Below are 27,464 nucleotides of genomic sequence, written 5' to 3' on the forward strand. Positions count from 1 at the left end.
CCTGCCTCCCCCGGCCCCAGATCCCGCCTGTAGGTGTCAGGAAGGGGCGGCCTGCAGCAGGGACCTGTGCTTTCTTCAGACCAGCACCTTCTTCTTCCCCAGGCGAGCAGGAGACCTATCCCTCAGTGGCTGAACCCGGTTGGAGGGGCTCGCCCGCTCTCCATGGAGCTGGAGCTGGGGCTGGGCAGGACGTGGTGGCCCTGCATTCTCCAGACACACGGCTCCGTTTCGGGCAGTGGAGGGACCCCAGCTCTGCGGAGCTGTGTCCAGTCCGCGGGCCGCAGCATGCGGCTGGCCTCCCGGGGGGGCTGCCGGCTGTCCTTCCCACGGGTCCACATCCGGCGGGGGGAGGCCACCCGAGGCCCTGCCGGGCTGGGCTTCACAACTTCAGGAAGCCGCTGTCCAGTAACTTTCCATTTGAAGGCCAGTTTACTTTCCATTTGTTGGGACAAAGGTTAATCCCCAGAGGTCTTAGAAGCCGAGTGATCTGGGCAGAGACGAGGACCCCGTGGGCTGCCTCCCACACCCCTGACGGGGAGAGGCCTCCAGCATCTGCAGACGGGCCCCACCGCGAGGGTGCCGGACCCCGTGGGCACGCCGGCCCCTGTCCGTGGTGAGAGCGTCCGCACGCACTGTGCCCTCAGGGTCACACACGAGCAAAAAGAGAAGGTGCGAAGGAGGAGCTGGAGCCGGGGCCGCCTCCGGGGCCAGGCTGCTTGGCGGCTGGTCTGGTTCGTTTAAGCCCTTGCCCTCCTCCGGGTGGGGGAGAGCCGCAGGGAGGACCCTGAGCAGGTGTGGGGGGGCAGTCACCCCCCCGCCCCCCAAGCCTGAAACAGCCTCCTTCTGGCTCTAACACCCAGTCTGGTCAGGATAAGTTGGGGACAAAAGTGTCCTCTGAGCCCAGCCCCTTCGCGTGCGGTCCTGCAGGGCCCAGGGGCAGGGTGAGAGCCTGCGCGGGGCCCCGACCAGCCTCCCTGCTCTGTTAGCTCCGTCATGGTCTCCCCAACGCCCCCAGCCCCATGCGTGCCCCCCTGGACACGCTGCACGTTCCGGACACCGACCGCAGGTGCCCGCCTGCCTGACCTCTGCGGTCCTTTGGCAGCTGGGGGTGCAGAGGACCCCCTCCTGCGGTCCAGCATGCTGGGTGTGGACAGAAGCAGGGTCTGCGGAATCACAGCCATGACTGGGCTAAAGCCTAGCAGGACGTCGTGAACAGACGAGGCGCTGTTGTGGCACCTGCTGCCTCTTGGAGTGCACCCACAGGAGAGCCCCGCCGCTTCTCCTCACCATCTGAAACTCCGCAACCGCAGCGAGGAAACGGCTGGTGTGCCTCTGACCTCCGCACACCAAGCTTACTGCACACGTTTGCCCAAAAGCGCTTCTCGACCTGTAATAGAGATCCCCCCAGAACAGAGACCCCCCAGGTCAGGCGTTACTCTGACCAGGACGGCCCTGACCAGCTCCTGGCTGACCCCGGGGCGGTGGACCCCCATCCTCGGGTGCAGGGCTGGCTGTCTGCCCCTCACCCCCTGCATCTGGCAGAGATCAGAGCGGGTTCTGTAAGGCCACACTCAGGGGCTCCCCTCTTGGGGCCTGAGGGGCTCCACCAGCAATGAAATTTGGACCCGGGGTGGGTGGGGGGCGCGTTTGTGCTGCAGAGGAGAGCGGGCCAGCCACGCAGCGAGAACACCACAAGCTGCCTTTCCGGCCCTGCCGTCCTGGGGCCCCCACAGTGCCTGTCCCTGGCAGTGGCTGCATCGCCAAACTCCAAGCAAAAAGCCCGGGGCCCCGAGCGCCAGCAAGACACCCACGCCACCCTCCAGTGCCTCCACACGGCCACTGGTAGCGAAATAAACCTCAGATGGTTCTTTAAAAACAGCATTTGGAGAATTTTTCTCTCCTTTGAAAAGAGGAAAATGCCTCTGTATGGCAAGCCGGAAAGGCGCTGCCCCGGGCTTTCTGCTCGACTGGTCACGGCTGCAGCTGAAAGGGGAGGCCTGGGCGCCCTGAATGAGGGGCTCCGGCGGGTGTGGGAGTGGCCAAGCGCGAGGGGCTGGCCAGGCAGATGTGTATCCGCTGGGAGCCCGTGCGAGGGGGAGAGAGAAAGAGTTTTTTTAAGAAGTTTGCAGCAGCCGCCTTTGGGCGAAGACTATGCGTTTCCTCCGAGTAAGCCGTCTGCCCGCCGGGCCTCCCCATTCACCGCTCTTAAGCCCCGTAGCACATTAGCATCTGGATGGCTCAGCCTCCTCGCTGGCCGGTGGGCACGCCCAGGCAGGGTCGCTGGGGCCCTTGTTCTAATCCGGCCATTTGAAGGCGGCCAGACTGATTTGTGACACATGAGTCAAAAAGCCACTTTGGGGGCTTGACCTGATTAGCTGTGTGTGCCCTGAATGTCAATGCTCCCCCCACAGTGCCGGCCACCCTGGGCCTGAGCCCCGCGCTCCACTGCAAGGTCCTCCCACGGGCTCCTCGGATGAACGGGTGTCTTCAGGTCAACATTAGTCCTGCTGCGGCAGTCCTTCTTCTTTATCTTTTTCATAAAAACTATGGGGACAAAAAAAAAAAAAATGGCTCTATCGAGGTATAACTTACACATAAAGCAAAATCTGGTTGTGGCCCCTGGCCCCCGCAGCCTCTCTGGACCCTGCGGACGGACTTTTCCGAAGGGAGGTGCATGGCCCGAGTCCTCGCCAGCACTTCTCCGAGCCTGGCCGTCGCTCAGCCCCTCCAGAGCGGTTCTTTCTCTCCACTGTATGTGGGTCTGGCCAGCGCTGCCCTGCTGCCCCCGGGCCAGGCTCCGGGTTCGTCCTGACTTTGGGGAGGGACCCTGTTTACCTTCTTGCTGTGGCCTGTCCTTGCCCCACGCCCAGGGTGGGGCAGGACCAGGTGTACCTGCTGGGAGGCCTGGCCCCCTCCCTCTGTGCCCCCCAACGGCCTCTGCCTCCCTGCCGCCCTCCAGGTCCTGCCTGGCTGCTCTCCACCGTCGTGGCCCTGGGGACCTCCTGGGCCCCTGGGTCCACAGAGCAGCCTGGACGGAGGGCAGAGGGGCCGGCCGGGCGCTCAGGGGGAGTGAGCCCCCAGCCCAGCCGGACAGCGAGGATGGAGGGACCGGGTCGGGCGGCCAGGTGGCAGGTCTCGGACCTGGTTCCTCCGTGTCTTTCCCAGACTCTCTGCACAAAGGCCACGATGCAGACGGTTCGGGCCGCGGACACCAACGAAGTCGTGAAGCTGATATTCCGAGAGTCAGACAACGACCGGAAGGTGAGCGCGGAGGGTGCGCAGGCGCCCTGGGGAGGGGCCCCTGCTCTGACCCGCCCCCCCGTGGCCCCTCCCTGGGGAGGTGCCCCTCCCTGGAAAGGGGGCCCACCTGCTCTCACGCCCCTCTGCACACAGTGACCCGCCCTGGGGAGAGCCCCCTGCTCTGATGGCTCCCTGAGGCCTCCCCCTGCTCTGACGCCCCCGCCCCCGTGGTCCCGCCCTGGGGAGGGCCCCCTGCTCTGACCCTCCCCCCGTGGCCCCGCCCTAAGCAGGGGGCCCCCTGCTCTGATGGCCCCCCGTGACCCTCCCTGCTCTGACGCCCCCCACCCCCGTGGTCCCGCCCTGGGGAGGGGCCCCCTGCTCTGACGCCCCACCCCCAACAGGTGATGCTCCAGCTGGAGAAGAAGCTCTTTGACTACTTCAACCAGGAGGTTTTCCGGGACGACAACGGCACTGCGGTGAGTCCCGCCATGCGATGTGTGGTTGGTCCCCCGCCGCTGCTCTGGGCAGTGCTGACCCCCGGTCCTCCCGTCACGTCTGGCTGGGCCCTGCCTGGTGTGCCTCCTGCCTCTGGCCAGGCTGCATCCACCTGCCTTACTGTCTTTGACCGGCAGAATAGCCCTTAGCCCTGGGGACCCCCCAGGTGAGAGGCAGAGGGCTGACAGCTTTGGGTGCAGACCCTCTCTGTTCAGGGCCCACCCACTGAAGCCTGGGCTTCCTTGGAAAGAGGAGAGACTGTCTTGAGAATTTGAGGGACATTCTCTGCCACCAACCCCGTGTGTGTGTGGTGTGTAGTGAACCACGCGTGTATGTGCAGAGTGAAGTACACATGTGCGTGTGTGCATGTGTACAATCAAGAAGGAGACTGACAAATCCAAGGACAAGAAGTGTGCAGTGAAGTGCACACATGTGTGCAGAGAGAAGTACACGTGTGCATGTGCAGAGTGAAGTACACACGTGTGTGTGCAAAGTGAAGTACACGTGTGCATGTGTGCATGTGCAGAGTGAAGTACATGTGAACAGATCCCTGCAGCTTACCCCTCCTCCCGTGAGCAGGTCCCTGCACAGACTGCCTGCACACAGGCAACGGGAGGGCTGGGCTGGGGGCTGCCCCGCGGTGTGAACGTCAGCTGGACCTGCTTTGATCCATTCCTCTGGCGCCTGTGTGTTATCAGCAGGTCAGCCATGCCTGCAGGCAGCCTCCCCCACCCAGGTGTGCCCTGTGCCCCCCCCCTTCCTGAGGCCCTGGCTGCTCCCCCCACCCTGGTGAGGCACTGTCTGTACCGCGGTCCCCACTTTTAGCTCCTGGTTACCCCACCAAGACCACTGTGACCTCTCAGGGCCGTCTTCATCCCAAAGGCCAGAACCGTGTGCAGATTGAGGCCCTGTCTGTCCCTCCGCCCCCGCTCAGCCCTCTGTGCTCCGGGTGCCCTGGGCAGCCTGGTCACCCGCGGACTCTAGGCAGCACCTCTGCATCACATTTCCTCAGGCCCCATGGGGGCTCTGTGCCTCACTGAGCAGGGTCCACTGCCTGCACCCAGAGAGGGGCACATCTGTCTGGATGGGGGACTGTCCAGCTGTCCGGCAGACCCTGCCAGTCCCGAGTCCCTGCACAGAGCCACCCCGCCTTGCCTACCTGCCTGCCTGCCTGCCTCTGGGAAGCCCCCATCACTCGCCAGGACCTCTCACCTCTCATGTCCGTTGGCTTTGGGGCCTGGAGTCTCCATCACCTAGTCTGCCCCCGGCCCCGGCCCCTGCCCTTGCCTCCTTCCTGCACCCCACCCCCTCCGTTCCCCCCACCCACCCCGGCCTGGAGCTCAGCCAGGCCCAGTCACACAGCCATCCACTCAGCCCAGCTTTGAGCCCACCATGGGGGGCCCAGCCCTCTTCTGCGAGGCCGCCTCCCCCCGCTGCATGGGTGCACCCCGGCCCCAGGCGCTCCCGAGCCTCCTCTGCCGCTTCCACCCACCTGGTGTCCTTGGACACTGGCCCACAGCCTGTGCACAGCTGGCTCCTTGGGGACCCTCGGGTCCCGGGGAGGTGGGCTCCTCCTGCGTCCCACAGCGTGGGGGGTGGGCAGAGGCAAGGCGCCCCTGGGCCCAGAGCCCCGCTGGCCTCCCTTACTGCCTGGGAAGCGTGTCATCACCTGGAAACGACAGACATCACCTTAGATGTAATTTTATTTCCGTATTAATTTACCCTGTGAAACCGTGCTTTCAATGTGGAGGAAAATTAATTTGAATATCTGGGAGAAGTTTGAGTCTGCTCCTAAGATGAAAAGACGTGATGGAGTCGAAGCAGAGATGAGGCCTCCACGAGGGTTTCTGGGGGGCCCCCGGGCCCCCTGGTCGGGTCAGGAAGCTCAGGGGCGGAGGCCTCATGCCTCCCGGTGCAGGGCTGGCTCCACGGTAACCGCGGCCCCCTGCAGGAGGCGGGCGTGCAGACCCCCAGGGGCCTCCGGACAAGCGCTCACCTTCAGGGTGAGACGCCCACCAGGATGGATGTGCAGCTCAGCCGCGGCCCCGGGTCCATCGCATCCTTGATCAACCACTGGTCTTGTTCCCGCCTGACAGAAATTTAATTCAAGCTGGCTCTGAAAATAATTATTGTATTTTAAGAGTAGTAATCATCGGCCGGGACATGATTGAACGTGTCCATGCCTATTGACTTTTTCTATGATTTATAGCTTTGTTTAGTCGATATTCCCATCGAAATTGTATAATTAATTATAAGTGTGGCTGTCAGGGCGGCAGGATGGAGTGCCCTGGTGAGGATTTGGAGAGATTAAATTCTCCGCGGCTGTCCCAGGGCAGGCGCGGGAGTGTTCCCGGCGCTCGGCCCGTCGGATAGAGATGTTTTCTGTGTGTGTAGCACCTGCTCTGGCTCCGCCGCATCGATTTTCCAGCCTCTTCCCTTCATCAGCGCCGCACCTCTGCAGCAGCAGAGGCAGGCGTGCAGCCCGGACTGTGCCTGACAGATACGGCCGGCCGGCCGCTTCATCATTGTCCGCACACACCCTGCGCTGTTCCTCACTTTGTAATCAAGAAGAATGTTTAAGATACATGTGAAATTGGTCATCAGGCTGTGAAAAATCTCAAAGAGATACAGATTACCATTTCAACAGAAATGCAATATCATTCCTGAAACACAGCGTGCCGGCCTCCCGTGGATGCAGGGCAGGGAGCCCTCCACGGTAGAGAGAGTCCAAGAGGTCAGATCACGGAATGCTTGATAAAAATTCTGAGACTATTTAAAGGAAACAGAGAAAGAATCAGAAACATAAACACCATATGCTCAAAACTCCAGGCAGATGAAGACACACAAGCGGCTCTCACAGCAGCCAGGGACGGGAAAGTCCCCCCCAGGGAGCGGAGTGTCCAGACGGACAGAGCGGGCCGGGCGTGGTGCTCATGTGGTGGGTCGTGGGCAGGACATGGGAGGGATGCTTGGAGCTGGCAGGGGTGGGAGGCGTGGTCCTCAAGAGCTCGGGGCGTCTGTAGCAGGACACCAGACGCCAAGATTGAGAGCAACCCCAGAACCGGACCCCCCCACGGAAGGACGCTGGTGGCGGGCCTCCGGGCGCGATGCGCCGCGATGCTGGCAGACTCCTCAGGGGTCAGGGCCATCCTCCTGAGCTGTGAAGGCTGAGCATTCACGTTCGGGAGGCTGTGGATGACATGCTTGCTGTCTCCCTCTGGGGGTGCATCCTGCGAGCGTGCTGTGAGGGTGTCTCCAGCACATGTGTGTGCACACCTGTGTGAGCCCAGAGCTGGTCCAGGCCCCACGCTCATGCTTCACCCTCCCTGGAGACTTGTTCCCCACCACAGGCACCCTGAAACACCGACTTAGGAACCTTCCAGAAGTCGTTTGGCCCCGGCTGCTCCCTGGAGGTGGGGGCAGGACACTGCTTGTGCCTGGGAACTGAGGGGCTCTGGCCCCAGCCCCCACCCCCACACAGCCCCCATCCTGTGCCTCCCCTCCCCCCAAACCCTTTCTGCACCCCGCTTCTGGCCCTGCACCCCTAGGCCCCCAGCAGGGGTGCTGAGTGGGGCGAGGTTTGCCACCGGTGCCTCTTAGCAAATGTGGGCTCACGGTGGCAGCCGTGGGACCCAGCCTCCAGCCTCACCAGGCAGGGTCGGCGCTTGGTGGCCACTGGGATCAGGTGGCTGTGTCTGAAGCGTCCTGTTTGTGCAAAAGGAGCCTCAGTCCCCCCACCCCCGTAATCACCCCCAGGAGCTCCTGCCGGGAGGTGTCCGGCCTGCTTCCCCCGACTCACCCGAGGAGAGCGGTCCGGCTGAGGGCTGGCCTGCTGCCCGCGGGCTCTGCGGGTGGCTTAGGTAGAGCCTGGCGTCCAGGGTTGCTCTGCACACACGGCGTGCGGATCGCAGGGCTGAGATGGCGGGAGCAGAGGGGGCCGTGTGGCCTCGGGCCTGTGCGATGCCATGCTGCCCTACGCTGCCGAGAGCGTAAGCGGTGACCACGTGCCCAGGGCGCGCGTGGCCACAGGGCCTGCCTCCTGGAGGCGCAGTGCCCATGGGCGTGGCTCTGAGGAGCCCACCAGGCCAGTGCCATTTGCGGTCCTCTGGGTGAGGCCCACACTCAAGAGTGTGGCTCTAGCTGGACCCTGCCTTCGGGCAAGGGCACCTCAGAGTGACTCCAGCGTGGCCGTGGCCGCACCCTGCACGCTCAGTGGGGCAAGGTGGCCCCAGCTGGTCAGCACTGGGCCTCACCCCGGGGCCTGCAGGACTGTCCAGCCACACACCTGGGCAGCCCTCATGCAGGGCAGGTGCTGGGGTCTGAAATCACGGTGTCCCTGCCCAGGCTGTCCGGTGCCCCCAGGAGCGCAAGCCCAAGTGACCCTTATCTTCTTTCTTTTCCTCAGCTATTAGAATTCGACAAAGAGCTGTCTGTGTTTAAGGACAGACTGTATGAACTGGACATCTCGTTCCCTCCCAGGTAAGGACCGCCCACTCTCTGGCCCACAGGGAACCTCCCGTCTGTGCTTCTGTGCCCCCCATGCCTCCTCCCGCCCCCTCCCCAGCCTGGAGAGCATGGTAGGGGCTGCTCTCCTCGGTGCCGACACAGCCTCCCAGAGGCGCCTACGAGGGGCCGCTGAGGCAGTGCCAAGCTCTGGATCTTTCTTGGGCCGTCGGGACGCGGGTGTTGGTTCTCTTTCTCGGGTATGTGAGCTTTTGTGGTGTTTTGCTCTGGTGTTTACAGAATCTTGAAATCCGCAGCAATAACAGCGTGCTCCTCCCTGACCCGCCCGGGGCCACAGGGGGCTGGGTTGGGGTGGGGGGAAAGAGAGCCAATTACAAAATGGCCCAGGACACTCAGCCCGCTCAGCCACCCCAGGCCCATCTGGAGGACACGGACGCCCCCCACGGCTGCTCCCCTGTCTCTGCCGTTTTACAGATGCCAAGTGGGAATTCTTACCACTTGGGAGAAAACGGGCCTTGGGCAGGTTCGGGGAATCATCCTCAGGGAACGAGGCCGCTGGGAGCCGCTGCGGGTGGGGCTGAGAGTGCCATCTGCCCCCCCACCCCCATCTGTGCCAGGCCTCAGGGGAGGTAAACACGTCAGATCCGCATCAGAGGTCCTCCCGGGCTCCCCGTGAAGCTTACCCTACTTCCTGAGCCTCACTCCAGAGGTCAGATGTCCGCTGGACCTGGGACTACCTGTGAGTCCAGACGGGCTGAGGTGTCTGGGTGCCTGCCACTCACCGTCAGCGCCCAGACCAGTGATTCGAGGTGCAGGGGCCAGACAGGCAGGGATGTGGCCCCCGGGGGCCTGGTGGGCACCCAGCAACAGCTCCGATGCCTGGGAGCCCATGTGTGACTCAGCAGCTGGGCCTGAGCGGGCAGCCTCAGCAGTGCATCCAGGAGCTGCCCCGCCACTTCGTCCTCGGGCTCTGATGCTACTGAAGCAAAATAAAGTGTGCAGTGACATGTGCCGCCAGGGACCGCTGGAAGCTGAAGCCGTCCTGAGGGACCGGTTTCCCCCCGCCCTCTGGGGGTGATGCGGGGGTCCTGGGCATCTCTCCCGCTTGATCAGGGTCCACACGCCTCCCTCAGGGCTGCGGCCCGGCCAGGAGGAGGAGCTATGGACACAGCTCCCGAACAGCCCGAGCAGGTGGCTGTCCCTGAGCTTCTCCAAACCTCGCAGCCTGGACATTCAGCCAGGCACAGAGCGCAGAAGGCATGGAGGGAATGGGCCCACCAGGAGACCCAGGACTTTGTGGTCCGCTCTGGTGGCCGAGGGACGAGCCCCCATCCCCAAGGCAGCAGAGAGACAGGCATGTCAGGGCTGGGAGGGACCCGTCGGCCTGCACAGACCTTGGACTTCAGCCAGGCCTCAGGGGTGGGCTCTGGGGAGGGGTGTGGCTCCCAGGAGGGGCGTGGCCCGGCATGGCCTGGCCTGTGAGATCCTGCTGGTAGGTTGGGGGTGGGGATACTTTGGTGCCAAGTGAGAGGAACTCAGGGTTGGTGCCCACGCTGTGGGCACCCAGAGGTCACCGGCCCTCTTGGGCTCACCTGCCTCAGGCCTGACGGGCTCATGCGGCAGGAGAACAGCCTGAGACGTTCTGCCCTCATCCTGGAACCGTGGACATCCTGTGACCTGGTCGGTGTGTTAGGGCCGTGCCAGCTCTCCAGGAACGGTGTCCTGTCCTTGCAAGCACGTCTCGGCCAGAGACCTTTCTCTGGCTGGAGGTGGGGCTGCCCCCTGAGGGAAGGTGGTCTGGGAGGAATGGGGTGGGGGCCACTGGGAGGCCCATCGGTCGAGGGGTCAGACTTTCTCCGTTTAACTGGGAAGTAGCATTTCAGGTTCTCTGGGGTGGAAAAGGTCACGGTTTACAGACTAATCCGTGGGCTCCCTGAGCTGAGGGTCCCCGCTCACAGCCCCTGACCTCCCAGCCTGCAAGCAAAGCCTGAGTCTCCAAGGCAAGGCCATCCAGGCCACTGCCTGTGTCACCCAACCCCCACCACAGCTCGGGTCATCAGTCCCTCCCCAGCGCCCAAGTCACCCCCCTCCCCCACTGCCCGGGTCACCCGCCCCTCCCCCACAGTCCAGGTCACCCACCCCTCCCCCACTTCCTGGGTCACCCACCCCTCCCCACTGCCCAGGTCACTCATCCCTCCCCCACAGTCCAGGTCACCCACCCCTCCCCCACATTCCAGGTCACTCACCCCTCCCCCACTTCCTGGGTCACCCACCCCTCCCCACTGCCCTGGTCACTCATCCCTCCCCCACAGTCCAGGTCACGGCCCCTCCCCCACAGTCCAGGTCACCCACCCCTCCCCCACATCCCAGGTCACTCACCCCTCCCTCACATTCCAGGTCACTCACCCCTCCCCCACTTCCTGGGTCACCCAGCCCTCCCCACTGCCCAGGTCACTCACCCCACCCTACAGTCCAGGTCACGGCCCTTCCCCCACATTTCAGGTCACCCGCCCCCCCCCCACTTCCAGGTCACCTACCCCTCCCCCACTACCTTATCATCCCTTCCCCCACTACCCACCTTCCCCTCCTCCAGTGCCTGGGTCACACCCATCCCCTCCATTTTGTTCCCTCATGTTTAAAACCATGTTTCTGACCATTGGGTGGCTCTCAACAGCCCTGTGTCTGGAGAGCTGTCCCAACACGGGGAACCTTTCAGCAGAAGCAGCTGCAGGGACATGGTTAGAAACAGTGGCCATTTGGTACCCAGATGTGTTCTCTGACTGCCAGAAACTAAGTGATCCCAGGAGCCTTCACTTTCACTCTTCACTTTCATGCATTGGAGAAGGAAATGGCAGCCCACTCCAGTGTTCTTGCCTGGAGAATCCCAGGGACGGGGGAGCCTGGTGGGCTGCCGTCTATGGGGTCGCACAGAGTCGGACACGACTGAAGCGACTCAGCAGCAGCAGCAGGAGTGCTGCCTGTATGTGTGCAGGCATGAGCTCCTGTGCACACGTGTGTAGGGTGTGTGCACAGAGGAGCGTGCATGGGTGTATTTACTGTGTGCACTGTGTCAGCACGTGTGCCTGATGTGGCCCCCGCATGGGTGTGAGTGCATGTGTGTGCAGGCATGTACTTGTGTGGGTGTGTGTGCAGGATACATGTGGTCAGGTTACAGGCTAATTGCATGTGTTTGTGCAGTGCACATGTTGGCATGTGTGCATATGGTATCCATAGTGCATGGGTGTGGGTGTGCACAGGTGTGAGTGTATGTACATGGTATGGACGCACATGTGTGTGTGCAGACATGGTTATACAGGCACAGGTGTGGATATGTGGGCATGTGTGTGTGGGTGTATGCAGCATGTCTTGTGGGTGTGCGGTGTGGGTTGTGTATGCACATGTGCATGGGTATGTGTATACCTGGGCCTGTGTGTGGTGTGTGTGTGTGAATACATGTGTGTACAGGTGTGCATTTGTTGTGTGTGTGCATAAGCTCCATGTGCACATGTACATGGTGTGTTCACATATGAGCAGACAGGAATTGGCATGTGTGTAGATTTTTATGTGGGGGTATGTTCATGATGTGTTAATGAATTTTTGTGTATGTGGTACAAAACTCATGTGTGTATGCGTATACATGTGTGTTTCCTAGGTGTATGCATTCCCTGGGAGTGTTACCTGGGTGTATGGCTAGGGTGTGTACCTGGGTGTGTGTATTATCTGGGTGAGTGTGTTGCCTGGGAGTGTATCTGGTGAATGTGTACCTGGAGGCTGTGTACCTGGGTGGATGTGTACCTGGTGGCTGGGTACCTATGTATGTATGTGTACCTGATGGGTATGTACCAGGTGGGTGTGCTGCCAGGTGTGCAGGGATGTCCTCAGGCACATCTGCCTGCTCCAGGGCATCCTGTGCCTGGGCTCTACCACACTGCCCTCTTTGTGGTTAAAAGGCGGAACCTCCTGGCTCTGTTGCTTCTGTCGTGGCTGAACCCCCTGGGGATCTGTCCAGAAGCAGCACTGGCCAGGGAGGGAGACCACGTCTGGGTTTGTCCACGTGACCTGTCACAAGGAAGGGCCGTGCTGGCTCTTCTCCACACTCCCCAGGCCTGCATCATCCTGACTGTTCTGTGAAAACGACTCCTTCTCCCACTTGGGCCAGGTGGTCAGGACAGAGGCTCGTGGGATCCGGGGCTGCGGGCTCTTGGCGTTTGTGGAGACAGCCTGTGCTCCACCGGCTGTCCAGCTTCGGCATCTCCTGGGGGCAGGGGGTGATGGACAGTGTCTGTTTGAGGGACAGTGGCCACCCCAGGGCATCCAGCTTGTCAACCAGGGAATTATGCGCCATGGGCATCGCTGGTGCCAGCAGACAGGCGGTGCTGACAGCAGGGTACTCGGTGGCGGCCTTTGGCTGGCACGCCTGGTTTTCAGAGCCTCTCTGCAGGGGTACTCGGTGGCGGCCTCTGGCTGGCACGCCTGGTTTTCAGAGCCTCCCTGCACCTCTGCCCTCATCATCCCAGCTGTGAACACACTCCAGCTCACACTGTCATTGGCTTGAAAACAAAAATGAAGTGAGACGGCTTAGCGGGCTCACCCACCGAGGTGCGGCAGCGGCTTCCTGTGATGTGAAAGGTTCTCGCCCCGCACGCAGCCCTGTCCAGACCCCTGCCCTCAGGACAGCACCTTCCAAACCTCCCTTCCCTGAGGTCTGAGGGTCCCACCTTCACGTGCTCCCCACTCCTCCCACCGACTCCTAAACCGGCTCTCACAGGCTCGAGACCCAGTCCAGGAACCATTCCTGTGGCCTCTGCCTGTGTGGTGTGGGGTGGGGCCGTGCGAGCACCATGAGAACAGCAGGTAGCATGTCTGTGTGACCATGAACACGGAGTTTACCTTCCAGCCCCCAAAAGGATCTTGGGCCCCTGGGGGTCCACTCATCACAATCAAGAACTCCCCAAACCTAGAAGTAACCAAAACGCTTCCAACAGTGGATAGATGCTTGCTGCTGAAACGGGTACGGGAGCAAACAGGAAGCAAGGTCCCAGCGGCTGGCTGTGGTCGGGCGCCTGGGCTGGGAGTGGGCTGCTGAGCCCCTTGCACAGGGCTCTGCCTGGGTACGTGCCTCGGGGCAACCGTGACCAACACACTGGCAGAGGCACACCCCCTGGCCCCGCCCAGGCAGAGTGTCTGACTCCCCAGAGGGACGCATCCCTTCCCAAGTATGGACGAGTGCTCTACGTGGAGAGAGATGCTTTTACAGGACAAATTATTAGGGAAAGAGCTCCAGCGTTCACTTTTGTGAAAAACAAAAATGTGTATAACACAGGGACAGCATGCATCGCAAAGACGGGGCACCGGGGGCCGCCTCCCTGCAGTGGACAGGTCCACTTTTATATTAAAGGTTAGGAGGCACTTCTTGGACTTCTCCGTGGTCCCTAATTCAGAGTTGGACCATGTGTAGGTTCTTGTCTGTAATGATAAATATAAAATGGTGATATTCGACCAAGAAGGCTCTGTGCCTGGCCAGGACGTTTGTCTGTCCAGCTGGTCCAGGGCTCCCACACACGGGGGCACAGGACACGTGCTGAGGGGGCAGGAATGGGTCTGTCAGCCAGCCAGCCGCAGGCATCTGTGCAGGTTTGTGCTTTAGGCTGCGTCCAGAAGCAAAACCAAGTTGAGAAGATGAGCCTCGTCCTAGGGGGATTTATCTGAAGTGCTGGGGACAGTGTGGGACTCAGTTCTGGGAAGCTTCTGTCACCTCTCCGTCCCCTGGACAAGCTGGGCCTTTCTGGGGTGCGGGTCCCGCATGGAGGAGGGGCAGCGGGGGGGCCGGCGAGCGGCTGCCGACCGCGCCCCCGTCCTGTCTCCCCAGCTACCCATACAGCGAGGACTGCAGCCAGGGCCGGCAGTACATGAACACCCGCTGCCCCGCTTGGTGTGACCGCGTCCTCATGTCTCCGTCGGCCAAGGAGCTCGTCCTGAGGGTGAGTGAGGCCTGGGGGGCCGGCTGGGAGGCGGGCCGTCTAGGGGGTGGGCCCGGGCTGGGGGCACCCTCCTGCCTTCGGTCCTCGGGCTGGGAAGTAGCCCAGGTTCTGGAGTCAAAACAGCGTAAATGGTCGGTCGCCAGGGCGTCAGGAGTCCTATCAGTTTATTGCGTGCTCGGAGAAGTCAATGGGCTCTTGTCCTCGAGAGAGCTCCTGAGCTGTGAAGTCGTCCTATTTCCTTAAGTTGTAAATCTGAGCTGAGTCACACAAACGCCAGGGGTTGGAGGCTGCATGCAGTGCTGGGGTGGGGGTCTCCAGTTCCTGTAGCCTCTCGATTCCTGGGGTTTTCAATGCCCACATTTAACACAAAAGGACTGCTCTCAAGAATCAATATCTGCACTGGTTTTGTCAACACCATCAGTGAAAAAATACAGTAATGAGGTGCATTGACTCATGAGGCAGCAGCTCGGCCTCTGAGTGACATGGGCAGCCAGTCAGGAGGGGGCAGGTGGCCCCCCGACCTCAACCCAGGACGTCCAGGGCTCTGGCCACCACCCTGCACGGCCCCCGCACTTGCTATGAGGGGTCCCGTCTGCCCCCCGGGGCCCAGACCCTCATCCAGAGACGCAGCTGGGAGGGCAGAGCTTCTGGGACGAGCCGCGTGCAGGCCGACCCCGCCAGCGGCCCCGTGGCCCCCTATGGAAGATCCTGCTGGCCTTTCCAGAGCGGGCGGCCCTGGATGCCCGGCTGCAAGCCAGCTCCTGGGGAGAGACCTCCTGGACCAGGCTGGGTGCGTGGGGCCTGCAGTGAGCGTGCCCTGACAGGGCCTGGGGGCCTGCCAGACAGCTGGCAGGCAGGCCCCAGAGCCCAGCACGGAGGACGGGCCGTGGGCTCTCCCACAAGCAGGCTTTACGACATAAGCCAGACAGGACAGATGGGCCCTGACCACACAGACCCTGCACACACGTGTGGCCTCCGACTCGGCCCCACACTCTGCTGGGCCTGCCCCCGGGGCTCTGTGATGGGACGTGAGGAAGCAGAGTGGACAGTGGACATGGTGGGTCATAGCTGCCGGCTCTGAGCACGCTGGGCTGGCGGAGCCCAGAGCTACGGCCAGAACAGGCGCCTCGGGGCAGAAAGGAGGTGAGGGCCGTCTTCCAGGGAAAGGCATCTTGCGGTGAAGCCACCGGGACAGCTGGAGCGCCTGGCGTCGGGAGGCACCCGGGGCTGCAGAGTCCGGAAGGCGGACGGACGACCGCCACCCGCGCGTGGCCTCGTCTCTGCTCCAGGGCTGGAGGTTTGATGCTGCAGACTCGCGGGCACGGAGCCTGGCTGGGTGGCCCGTTGTGGGGAGGGCCCGGAGCCTTCCTGGCGGGGGCCTCCCCCGGCGGGCCCTCCCCTGGGGCTCCCGCGGTGGTGGGCGTCACCGGCCCAGCAGCCGCCTCGCCGCGTTTTCGCGGCGTCATCCATCATGCCACGCTCGGTCAGCTCGGCATCATGTCGGTTCTGCTTCCTGCCCCGAACACGAAGGGGGCGACTGCCATGATGGATGCGCAGGGAGAAGTGTGGAGCCCGCTGTGATCTGTTTATCTGTCTCGCGATCATGCACTTGGAAATCCACAATTTTATGCTGCCTTTGTAAATTACCACGCAGCGTTTGATGAATGCTTCCCACTCCAGGGAGGCGCTGTGGCCGCCACGGGTGTGCAGGGGGTCTGTTGTCGCAGTTCCTGGCAGGCAATCCCACTGGAAAGTAAAGCTGACCTCACACTTCCTACTGCATTAAGGATAATTCAGTTTATAGTCTCAGAGGCTTCAGCCGCGGCAGTGAAAGCCCTGCCCAGCTGGAGCCGGAACTGACCACCAGTGGCACACCCTGGGCGGCACCCGCAGGCTGGTGGGCAGGAGGCCTGTGCATGGGGCCCTGCTCTAGTGGCCGCTGGGTGCGGCCCCGTGGCGTTCAGGGGCGTCTGTTCTCCTCTGAACAGGGAGTTCTGGGTCAAAAACAAATGCCAAGGGAGAAAACGGAGACCAGGTGGGCTTCTTTGGTGCCATGGGCACAACTGGAAAGAGAGCGCCCATCTGCCCTGATGGCCGTGAGCAGAGGCCACACCAGCACCCTGGGAACGTTGCCTCCAGCCCCCAAGGAAGGTTGCCGCCCTCCTGAGGCCGGAGCCCTCCCACCCCACGAGCAGGGGCTGAGTGCTGCCCGGCCGCCTCCCGCCGCTGCCTCCTGGGGGGCAGCCGCTCACTGGCGGTTCTGAGCCAGCTGGAGCCCCATGGAGGAGTGGGCAGGGGGTGGAGGGTGGCACAGCCACAGGGCTGTCTCCGCTGCTCCCCAGGAAGCCCCCCGTTTCCGCCTCCCACATCTATTCCTCTGTTTGCTTTTCCCAGTCGGAGAGCGAGGAGAAGGTTGTCACCTACGACCACATCGGGCCCAACGTCTGCATGGGAGACCACAAGGTGACTGACCCGTGCGGGGGCGGTGGTGGGTGGTGGGCTGTCGGGGTGCTTCTCCTAACCCCCTTCTCCGCCTCCTGGTCTGGCTTCACAGACATGGCCGAGTCAATCTGTGTTTAATTTCAATAAAGCACCAGCAGGTAGGTAGATAGGGGGGTGGTGAGGCAGGTAGATAGGAAGGCAGAAGAGACTGGCTCAACGAGACCGAGTTCGTGTCGGAGACAGAGACTGTGTCCCATGGTCCCTCTGGAGGTGTTTCTGAGCCTGCACCCAAGCATCCTACTGGCCTCTGCCCCTGCCGCCCTGGTGGGGAGAGATGTCTGTGTCACTGCCCAGCTTCAGGGACCCACCCAGTGTTCCGGAACCAACCTTGGAAGTGTGACTCTGCCCGGCCCCCAGCCTGCAGCCCCTCTGAGGGGAGTGGGGTCATGGGTCCTGTGTCCCGGCGGCCCAGGAGAGATGGTCACCGCTTCCCCTTCTTAGGCCGGCCGCCCACCCGAACCAGCGGCTGGATCCCAGGCCAGGCTCTGTCCTTCCCCATGTTCTCAGGGCCTGAATCACGGCTCTGAAATGAGCTTTTACACTGATTTCTATGTGGAAATAATGCCATCTTAACGGAGCACGACGGCCCTGTGCCTTCCGCCTCGGGTTGCCCACGGTCAGCTCCCCAGGACAGGGCCCAGCGCTGGGCCCGCTGGCCGTGGACGCTCGGCCCTGACGGCCTCTCTTCTCCCCCGCAGCCCGTGTTCCTGGCCTTCCGCATCGCGCCCGGGGCAGGTAAACCTCACGCACGTGTGCACAAGTGTTGTGTGGTGCAGTGACGTGGTGGTAAATATGCCTCCTTCCCTCGAGTTCACCTTTCTGAGCTTTTCCTGGTGTGTGTGTCCCCGTAACCAACGCCTGGTTCCACGGCAGGGAGGCGATGCCAGCGCCTTGAGGGGACCCCCGGCGAGACCCCCCCGTAGCACGAGGGCCCACGTCCTCCGACAGCTGCGTCCAGACCCGCCCGAGCGCCACCGCTAGACGGCCGGCCCCACACTCTGCTTCAGCCCCGGACGGCGCTCCGGACAAGCCTCACATACCTCACCGTCGTGTCTGTCCTTGTGGCATCAAGTAGAAACATTGGGTTTTTTTTTTAACAAGTCACAGTCCTGTTGCCAAAACTCTAATAGACAGCAAAAAGATCTGTATTTTAGACGTCACGGTTTTCGATTTTTAATCATTGTCAGCATGGAGGAGCTTCTCGGGAGCAGAAACCCCGCGGGGCTCGGAGTCGCCCTGTGGCAGGGGCTGAGCGGGCCGGCCGGGCTCCACGACCGGGGGCATGTGGCCCCCGCTTTCGCTTCTGGAGGCCCCTCCCTGTCAGTCACTCTACTACCACGTTACGTGGTTTTTGAATCACACTGCAGCTGCTTTCCATTTTTATATATATAAATATATATAAATATATACTTTTTAAAAATAATTTATAAACCTTACCAAAACTTATGCTAAATATACTTTCCAGTATGAATGCTTGAGTGTCATATCAGCAGTAGAACCGAGTCTAGGAGCTGGTCCCCCGCACATGCACACACAGAGCTGTCAAACCCGGACTGCACCCGGTGGCGCCGTGGGGCTCGGACGGCCCGCGGCTCTCACGTGAGCAGTCAGACTCCTAGGCTTCCTGCTGTGTAATATTAAGAACTGAATGTGAAGTTTATAGCTAGCTCGGGTGTACCTTTCAAGAATTTTGTAAACCGTTTTGTCCGTCTTTTGTTACTGTTCTATGGTGCCAAGTATTCTACATAAAACAATAATATCATGGGAGAAATAAAAATAGCCTAGTCTGCTTCTGATAGAAACCGCTTTTAACATGGGCTGTATATAAACTATTAAGAGAAACAAACTGTCCGTGTCCCCGGTTGCCGCGCCTCCCACGGCCCGTCGTGACCCTGCCGCACGTCCCTGTCCCCGACACCTGGCGCGGCGGTCAGAGGTGGCGCCCGGCCTGAGGATGAAACACAAATGGCGTTTATTGATCTGCTTTAACACTACAGAACTCCCGGGCTGGGTGCAGGCGCCAGGGGGAAGCTTGGCTTAGGTGAATCACTACCCTCGCAAGCGGTGTGGCATCCACCGGCCGAGTCTGCATCCTCGACAGAATGATTGGGGTGTGTGTCAAGCTGTGGTCACTCCGTCCACGTGCCACACGGCCGTTCCGGCCCACGGTGATTTCTGTGTAGCAGGGTTTCAGCTGTTGCTCACTCTGGAGGCCTTTGGAAATGACCGCTCTGGTCCCTAAGCAATAAAATTGATCTTGGTGAAAACACCGTTTGATTGTGTTCCCTTCTCCGGCACTCCGGGCTCTTCGCAGGCTGCAGTCCAGATCACCTCGTCTGAGACCCAGGCCCCGAGTCTTGTCAGATTCTGTTATAGAGCTGAGCCGCAGTGGGAAGCAGAAAGAAGGTCTTTTGGACTGTTTACTGCACAGGTACCTACTGGGATTTACCCCTCAGCATTTTTTAAATGAAATTACATAAATGCATTGCTTTCCTCAAAACTTTAAAACTGGAAATTCCTTTGCTCCTAACTTAGAGCTGAGAGAATAGTTTTTATGCACATAAATTTTTTTTTTAAGTTCTCTCTTAAAAAGAAAACCAGTCAGTGGAAAGCATCTGTTTTTAAAATTGGTGCAGTTGTGTGGAAAAAAATAAGACTCAGCCTTTTACTCTTTTAACATTTCCAATAATGACTTCCAAGATAAATCTTACAATAAAATAACCCTTTATATTTAACTTTTAAAATTAACACCACAGTCATGCCCATGAAGCTGCAACCACGGGGAGCATCCAGTCTGGGGCTTCTGTGAACCAGAGAGATCCAGCTGTTCACCAGAATCCTCGCCTCTGAGGTGGGGGTAAAGAACAGGCCAGAGAGGAGGGCTTCCCTGCCTCTCCGCGGTGGGGCCTGGGGTGGAGGCGGGGTCTGGCTGGTGGGGCACCCTGGGGTGCAGGCCGAGCTGCCGGGCAAGGGGATGGACCTCAAGGGGCCGCCAGACATGCTTCCGCTGCAAACCCCTGGGCCCCCAGAGAACTTCGAGCTGCTGGCAAAATTACTGTGGACTTCTCTTTGTAGTCCTTTGAATTAAGTCGCACTTTCTACCCATAAAAAAATCTAAATAATAGCAGCGGATCAGCTATGGTGCTGATGAGTTTAAAACCTGATTTATTTCACCCAATGTTAAGTTTAGCGCGACTTCCGAAGTCTGCAGCTACTAAGGCTGGGCGGGTTGAATCTACATAATCAGAGCAGAGCAGGTGGGCAGGAGCCGGGGCCCAGCGGCGCCCTTCACCGACCCCAACACCCACCCACCGACCCACCCACCCACAGCTACCGCGCAGGTGGGGCGGGCACCGGGAATGTGTTTAAACCTGCCCAAACCTCATCCACCGCAGCGGCGAAAGGAGGGCCCTAGCCCCGGGGTGGCCGGAAAACAAGAGGCCCTACCTGCTCCCTGCTCCGCCCCGCGCCGTCGGCTCCGCTCCAGCCCGCCGAGTCCCCGAATCCGGCTCCTCGCGGCTCCCGGCCCGGGCCGCCCCTTCCCTCAGCGGACTGCCCGCCGGGCCGGGACGCCTTCCCCGCGCCGGTCCTCTCGGCGCCCTCGCTCCTGCGAGCTGCTGCCGCCCGGGCGCCCGGGACGCGGGGCACCCGGCCTCCGTTGGGCCCACCGCCGAGCCCGGCCCTTCCAGCCCCAGGCGCCCTTCCAGCCGACGGCGCGGGCCCCGCGGGCTTGGACACTGGACAGCGGCCCGGCAAGGCGTCCCCGGCAGGAGCGGAGGCCGCGCCGCCGCCTCGCCCGCGGCTTTCCGAATGGGAAGAAACAGGCGAAGGGCCTAGGGAGCCGTGGCTCCGACGGGGACGTGTTAAATAATTTATTGATTATACAAAGTGATCCCACCGGGACGCGGGGCGGCGGTGGCCCCGACGCCGAGCCCGAGCCGGGTCGCCGTATAACTTACTCTGTAAAAATATATATACACACTGCGGCGCGGGCGGCTGGCGAGGGCGCCGGCCCGCGTCCGTACCCTGGTTGTCCGGCCCGGCCCCGCGCCCTCAGGAGGCGTCCCCCGCGCCGCCGCCGCACGGGCTGACCAGCGCCAAGTTCGGGGCTCTGTGCTTCTTGAGCAGCCGCGTGATCTTCTCGTCGTCCGAGTTGGGGTCCAGGGGCCGGTTGTACTCGTCGTCGTCGTCCTCCGCGTCCGAGCCGCCCACCTTCAGCTTCTCGGCGTCCGAGTCCTGCTTCTTTTTGGCCGACGCCATCTCCGCCGCGTGCCGCTTGCGCCACTTGGTCCGGCGGTTCTGGAACCATACCTGGGGTGGAGGGCGCCCATCACGCGGGGCCCCTCGGAGCACCCGCCGGCGGCAGCACGGCCCCTCGGCGGCCCGGGCCAGACGCTGCCGCCTTCGCGGACGCCGAGGGCCGCCCCAGACTGCCCCTCTGCCCCGGCCCCGGCCGCGGCGTGGCCGCTCACGCGCCTTTCGCAGGACGCGGGGGAGCGAGCGGGCTGCGGCCAAGCGAGCGCCGCGCGGCGCCGCCTCACCTTGACCTGGCTCTCGGTCATGCCCAGGGAGTAGGCGAGGCGCGCGCGCTCGGGCCCCGCCAGGTACTTCGTCTGCTCGAAAGTCTTCTCCAGCGCGAAGATCTGCTGGCCCGAGAAGGTCGGCCGCGAGTGCTTCTTCTTGCCGTCCTTGTCCAGGACCCCGCCGGCCTGGGCTGCAGAGGGGCCTCGGTGAGTGCGGCCGGCGGTCCCGCCCGCGCCCGCCCGCAGCCCCACGCCGAACCCGCGCACGGGCCACTTACCCGGGCCGGCCAGGCGGGGGTCCCTCCAGGGCGAGCCCTGCACCACTCCGGGCCAGAAGATGGGCGGGCGCCCGGGAAGCTCCGCCAGGGGCTTGGGATAGCCGCGCGCAACGGCGGCCGCGGGCCCGAAGTAGACGCCAGCCGACGAGGCCAGCCCGTTGAGCCGGGGCAGGCCGCCCAGGAGGCCGCCACCCGCTGCGCCCACCGGCCGCCCCAGGATGTCGCTGATGCCGTGCGGGGTGCCAAGGGGCAGCTGCGCGCCCAGGCCCCCCAGCGCGGGCGCCTTGAAGCCGGCCGGGCCCTGCAACGCATATGGGAACAGCGACGTCTTCATCTCGGCCATGTTGTGCAGCGCGGCCAGCGGGGCGCTGCTCAGCACGAACGCGCCCGGGCGGTTAGCGTCCATGGGCGCCGCCGCCGCCGGCCCGGACGCCCATCCGGGCCCCGCCGCCGCCGCCGCCGCCCGCCGGCCCGGGAAGTTTGCGAGCGGCCCGGGCGGGCGCCGGGCGAGGGCGCCGACGGCGCGGAGGGCGGGCGCGAGGGCGGGTGGCGGCTCCGGCGCAGGGCAGGCGGCGGCGGGGGCGTTCCGGGAGGCGGCGGCGGCGGCAGCGGCAGCCCCGGGGCCGGTCGGAGCGGCGCCGCGCGGGCCGGACGCGCTGATAACCGCGGGGCCCCGGCGCGGCGCGCGCGCTGATTGGCTGTGGGCGCCCGCGGCCCGGCCATTGGCCAGCGCCCGCCGTCCGCGCGCCCCCGCCGCGCACTCCATGAAGCGCCCATTAGCGCGGCGGGTCCCTCCCGGGCCGTAAATTTGCCCCCTGATTTATCTCCTGGGGGACGAAATAAATCCCGTTGGATGGGAGTTTAGTTAGGCAAAGGTTTTAATGGGAAATCAGGAAAAAATACGAGAGCATATTTTATCACCGAGAGAATGCAGATTTGAGGATCCACTCGGCACACGCGGTGCGCCCTGTTCGGTGCAGAGGCGCTGGCGGGAGGGCGCGGGGAGCCAGCAGGCACTCCCGGGGTCGCGGGCCCAGGTTTGAGGGAGGACCGAGAACATTTCCGAGAACCTCCTGCTCCGGGATGCAGAGGGCGCGAGAAGCGGAATGTCAGCGTCCACGGGCCGAAGATTAGACTTGGCCCGCGAGAATCCGCTCTGTTTCCCCAACCCAGTGCCTGGCGCCTCGGCGAGGCCTGTCCCGGGGCCGCCGGGTCGCGTGTGGTGGGTATGGGACCGGGTCCCCGTTCACTCCCGGCCCGCGGGGCTGTACTCGGCCGGGCTGGGTCATTTCCCGGTCGCGCGGTGGCACCTCATTCCTGGGAGGCAACCTGAACCCGGAGCTCGGGTCTGGACGCCGCGCGGGACCTTACGCGCAGTCGCTCCCTCGCGAAGCGCGGCCGGAGCCTGGGGTCGGGGACCCTGGCAGACTGAGTCCGGGTCACGGGGCGTGCGGGGCCGCGGGCAGAAGCGCGGTCTTTTGACTGGCATGCCGGGCGCGTGGTGTCGTCCTCGGGGTGAGAACTCCTCCCACCTCGTAGATGGTTGTGCGGGGGTTCAAATAAGATCGCAGTAAACTGCGGAGAGCAGGCGCCAAACAGGCGCCGAGTACAATCGTGGACGTTGCCTCCTTGGTTCTCTTGGGTGGTGTCACATATTATTAAGTGATGATTATTACTATTATTAGCTGCCCGTTGGGAACGTGACGGGAACGCGTACCAACAGACGGCCGCCGATTCGTCGGAGGTGGGGGGCGGGTTGCGGTGTCTGCCAGCCGGCCTTTCTAGGGCCTGGTGCGGCTGGTTAACAACGACTTTCCCGTTTCACCCGGGCCGCCAGGATTTCGGTCGCACAAACGACAGCGGCCTTCTCGGCTCTGGGCAGGAACCCAGCGTCCCCTGGTACCGAGATCTCCAGGGGTCCATTTTCGTTTTGGGCAGTTCTACGGGTGTGGTGCTGCGAGTCCCTACGCCAGATCGCCTCTAAGAAAGCCACTGGCCGCCGGGCCTGGGCGGGCGTTGGGTGACTCCCGCGCCCCGTGCTGTCCCGGGCGGCGCGCCACCGCGCGTAATACCGGTCGGCCTCGTGTGCGGTGAAGCTCGTGCGCAAGGGAGTTTCTCTCTTCCCGCTTGCTTGGCCGGGCCGCACTCGCGGGATCCGGGTGCGGCTGCCCCTCAGGCGATCCACACCAGCCGAGCCAGACCCCGGAAACCGAGCTTCTCCGCGCTCACTATGGCGGCTGAGCCCTGAGATCCGCCCCGGGCCTGGCTTGCGCCCCTTACCTCGGGCACAGCGTATGTGAGAGAGCGCAGCCGCGTATCCTTTTCTGCCGGGTTTGGGCCCCTCTGGGCTCCTGGAAGGCGGCGGCCAGGCCTCCCAAGCCTCAGATCAGGGAGGGAGGTTAGGACTTGGGGGAGGGACCAGAGGGACTGGGGCGGGGCCACGTCAGGGGCGGGCCGGGCCCCTTCTCCCGACTCTGCCGGGGGGAGCAGGTTCTGGATTGCTGCGCCTGAAGTCCTCTTGGCGAGCCAGGCGTGGCGCGCCCGGACGGTCGACAGGGCGCATTATCCTCCCTGAGACCTTGGTTCGGTGGCAGGAGGAACACTGCCGCTCTGGGCGCCGCGCTCTGCTCCTCGAGCCCCCAGGCTCAGGCCTCTGCATCCTCCTTCCCTCCGAGGAAACGGTGCCGACCCGCTCCCCTGCATCCCGGGGGAGCTTGCGCCCCGGGGCCCTCCCTGGGCTGCGGCCGGAACTCTTGGGGTCGCGAGTGGGGCTGTGCTTGGCTCTCCAGGGAGCTGGGTGCCGTGGGTGCGGGATGGGGGGCCGGAGTGCCATTTGGAGGGGCCAGAGTGGGTTGGGGGCGCCGAGAGCGGTGTGAGAGCAGCTGCTTCTCCATGCTTCTCCATGCTGTCTGGCGGAGGGTGTCTCGGTGCCCTGTCCACGGGCCCTGTCCCGCCCCGCGCGGGGGGGTTCCCAAGCCCCAGACGCCCGCCCGCCTACCCTTCCGGACGCGGTGGCACAGGACAACCCCCACCGCCATCCCCGACCCCAGCGCCCCAGTTCCGGGTGTGTAGGCTCAACCTGTTCCACCTGTCGGCCCGCCATCTCCGGGCACTCCGGGGCTGCATGCCTCCGCTTGGCGCCTGGCCCCCGCCCCCCGCCCCACCTTCTCCTCCGGCGCTCCCGGCAGCCGCCCTCCCGGGTAGGACCGAAGGAAACACCTCCCCGCCCCGGGTCGGCCAGGGGAGGGAGGATCCTGCGGGGAAGGAGCGCCTCGGGTCGCGCCGCCCGAGCCGATTCCGCCGGAACGGATGGGTCCGCCAATGCCCCCGCCTGGTGCCGAAGGAGAAGCCCCGCCATGGAAGGCTGCGGTGCGCCTCGCCGCGCTCTCACTTTGACGTCGCGGGCAAGCGCGGAGCTCGCGGTTTGGCAGAGATCTTGACTTAGTCACGTTTATTTATCGGGTCATGCTCCCTGTCAGGCGCGGTCGGGGAGAGCCACGTGAACAGCGAGCGCCACCCTGCACCCCGGCGGGCACGACTGGGTGTTGTTCAGTCGCCAAGTCGTCGGGCTCTTTGCGGCCCCATGGGCTGCAGCAGGCTCGGCTCCCCTATCCCCCACGGTCTCCCGCAGCTGTTCAGATTCATGTCCATTGAGTGGGTGATGCCATCTAACCATCTCATCCTCTGCCGCCCTCTTCTTCAACAATAAACAAAACCCCGCAAGTCCGTGCAGCAGAGGAACGGCGGGACCAATGATCGCTGGGCAGATGGAGGTCAGGGAAGGTGGTCCCTCAGGAGGGCCAGCCAGGACCAGCCGGTGTCCTAGCCAGGACTGGGTCGGAGCCTGGCAGGCGTGGGGCCGGGGGACGGAGGGAAGGAAAGAGGTTTGTCTCTGGAAGGAGCTTGGATCCCGTCTCCAACCACGCAGATAGCTCTGGAGTTGGCAAACGGATGAAGATTTTTCATTTTGAGGGGCTGCTAAGTCGTGGAGCTGCCCCTTGCCCCAAGCACGCCCCTTCGATGGCTCCCTGCAAAGGGCAAAGGACCCTGGCTTTGTCCTCCCACGTGGGACCAGTCCTCGACCTCCGGGAGCAAGAGGAGGAGACTGCACCTGGGGGCGGAGTCAGGGGGCTGCTCACCAGGGGTTGGTGGGTCAAGAGAACTAAGTGCCTGCCAGCTGGGGGCGCAGGGATGTCGGGGTGGAGGCGTGGCCCCCGGGGCCCTGGAGCCGGACAGGCCGCCTGATGGGCGCCTGTGCTGCTGGAGGGGCTCCCAGGTTCTGCAGACGCTGAAGGGAGCTGGATGGGCGCAAACCCCAATCCTCCCCGCAAACATCCGGGCCTGTCCCGCTGGTGCCCTCGCCTGGCCGACCCCGGAAAGGCAGCTGGCGGAACCCCTGCCCGCTCCGCTCCGCTGACCCCCAGCGCCACCCGCAGGGTGACTGCCTGAAGGGTCACTGCGGGCTGAGGGTGCGCCTGGCCCTGGGCGGGGGGGACGGGGGCCACGAGAGGAGGCCCAGTGGGGCGCCGACCCGACCCACCCTCTCCCCGCTGCTTGTAGCCCAGTCCTGCCCCCCATACTCCGCTTGGGTCTAATCCCCATGAGATGACCAGTGAGCCTCAGACCCAGGCCCCAGCGGCCCCCTCCCCTCTGACCCCACACCGGTCCCTTTGCTGCCGCCCTGCCCTCCACCACTCCCCGGACTACCGTCCGCTGGCTCTCCTCGTCCTGAGGCTCACTCTGCTTGGTCCGCTCTGAGCCCCTCCGCACTGATGCACCTGCCGTCAAGTGGGCACCTGGCTGCAAGGGCCCCTCATGGCTGGGGCACCCAGGTGGCTAAGTGCTACAGAGTCAAGAAACGAACATGAACCCAGTTCCAGGCTTCAGAGGGTTTTCCCAAAGCCTGGGCTCCCCCAGGGAGATCCCTATACTCAGGTGTCAGACACCATGGGCGTGTGGGGGGGTCTCTGAACGGGGCTTTGAGCCAAGCACCTTCCCTGGGAAGATGCTGGCAAGACCCTTGGCAGGTGGGAGGGGCCCAGCAGGTCTGTAAAGGAAGCGGCAGAGACCAGGGAGCAAAGGCCGAGGGGCCCGGGCTACCCGCCCCTTCCTGGCAGGAGGCGGCCTGGACAACGGCCAGGGCTCCCGGACCTGCGAGGAGCTCCCACCCCTCCCCCTTGCGCTGCGAGGCTCCGGCTTCTCTGGGCTGAAGCCCCGCCCCCAGCCAGGGACAGGTGGGCCTCTCCCCCCTGCAGAGCCCCTCCCCGCGCCCCAGTTCCCCTTCTCCAGCTCCTGTACTTCTTTCAAAGTTATGCGTCTTGATACACGTAGGAACATCCCCAGATCAGTGCACAGAACACCTCACTATTCCTTCTTGTCTGCAAACCCCCGCCTCTCTCACCATGCTTTGTGGGGCCTCACCTTCCTTCTGAAAGAAGCACCCAGTCGCCAGGTTGAGACTGTTCGCCCGTCCAACAGAAACAGGGCGGCTGTGACCACGTGGCCTCCCAGGACCTGCGGCTGTGCAGGGCCGCACGGTCACCTGACCTCACAACTCTGGGTCACTCCCTCCTGGGGGCACATGGCCTCAGGCCTCTCGTGCTTGCTGGGAGGTGCCCACGTATGAACAGACGTCCACCCTCCACTGACGTAGGCCCAGTTGTTTTCAGGCTCTTCTCAGGCAGCTTCTTAAGAGGGTGGCACCTTGCAGTCTCCTTGACCTGTGCACCTGGGCTCAGCAGGGTGGCCCCATCTGATGGGCGGGCCCGGCCTCAGCCTCTCCGCCCCTGTACGTGGGCGGCGCTGGCCACACCCCCGCGGCCCCGCCCACGTGGGCTTCCTCCCTCCCCGGGGCCCGGCTCCCAGGTCAGCTACCCACCCCCTCACACTTTCCACGTGAACGTCCAACGGGCACCAAGGCTGGGTCACCTCCTCATTTCCAAGGTCCTGCAAGGTTCTTGGTCCAGGACAGGCTCTGATCC

The 27,464-nt window shown here is 63.2% G+C and overlaps 2 protein-coding genes across 3 annotated transcripts in view; one reads left to right on the plus strand and one right to left on the minus strand.

The window, feature by feature from the left end:
• INPP5A (inositol polyphosphate-5-phosphatase A) overlaps positions 1–18,952 on the plus strand; it is a 146,038-nt gene extending 127,086 nt beyond the window's left edge. The window contains exons 10-16 of one of the 2 annotated variants that reach the window (XM_025274234.3): positions 3,166–3,261; positions 3,642–3,716; positions 8,141–8,214; positions 14,069–14,180; positions 16,575–16,643; positions 17,381–17,417; positions 17,556–18,952. In XM_025274234.3, coding sequence (XP_025130019.1) covers positions 3,166–3,261; positions 3,642–3,716; positions 8,141–8,214; positions 14,069–14,180; positions 16,575–16,643; positions 17,381–17,417; positions 17,556–17,605 — 513 coding nt within the window. In that variant the 3' untranslated portion in view covers positions 17,606–18,952. Of the gene's footprint in view, positions 1–3,165; positions 3,262–3,641; positions 3,717–8,140; positions 8,215–14,068; positions 14,181–16,574; positions 16,644–17,380; positions 17,469–17,555 lie in introns of both variants that reach the window. The other variant, XM_025274236.3, reaches the window with a different exon arrangement.
• A 1,587-nt stretch (positions 18,953–20,539) lies between these two features.
• NKX6-2 (NK6 homeobox 2) lies at positions 20,540–21,967 on the minus strand. Its single transcript, XM_025274237.3, has 3 exons — positions 21,484–21,967; positions 21,224–21,396; positions 20,540–20,993 (listed from the first exon to the last, which is right to left on the minus strand). Exons 1-3 carry the CDS (start codon positions 21,887–21,889, stop codon positions 20,736–20,738), a joined length of 837 nt encoding a protein of 278 aa, XP_025130022.1. The 5' UTR covers positions 21,890–21,967; the 3' UTR covers positions 20,540–20,735.
• Positions 21,968–27,464: the final 5,497 nt, after the last annotated feature.

This window comes from Bubalus bubalis, chromosome 23, assembly GCF_019923935.1.
Source record: "Bubalus bubalis isolate 160015118507 breed Murrah chromosome 23, NDDB_SH_1, whole genome shotgun sequence".
NCBI classification, from domain to species: Eukaryota; Metazoa; Chordata; class Mammalia; order Artiodactyla; family Bovidae; genus Bubalus; species Bubalus bubalis.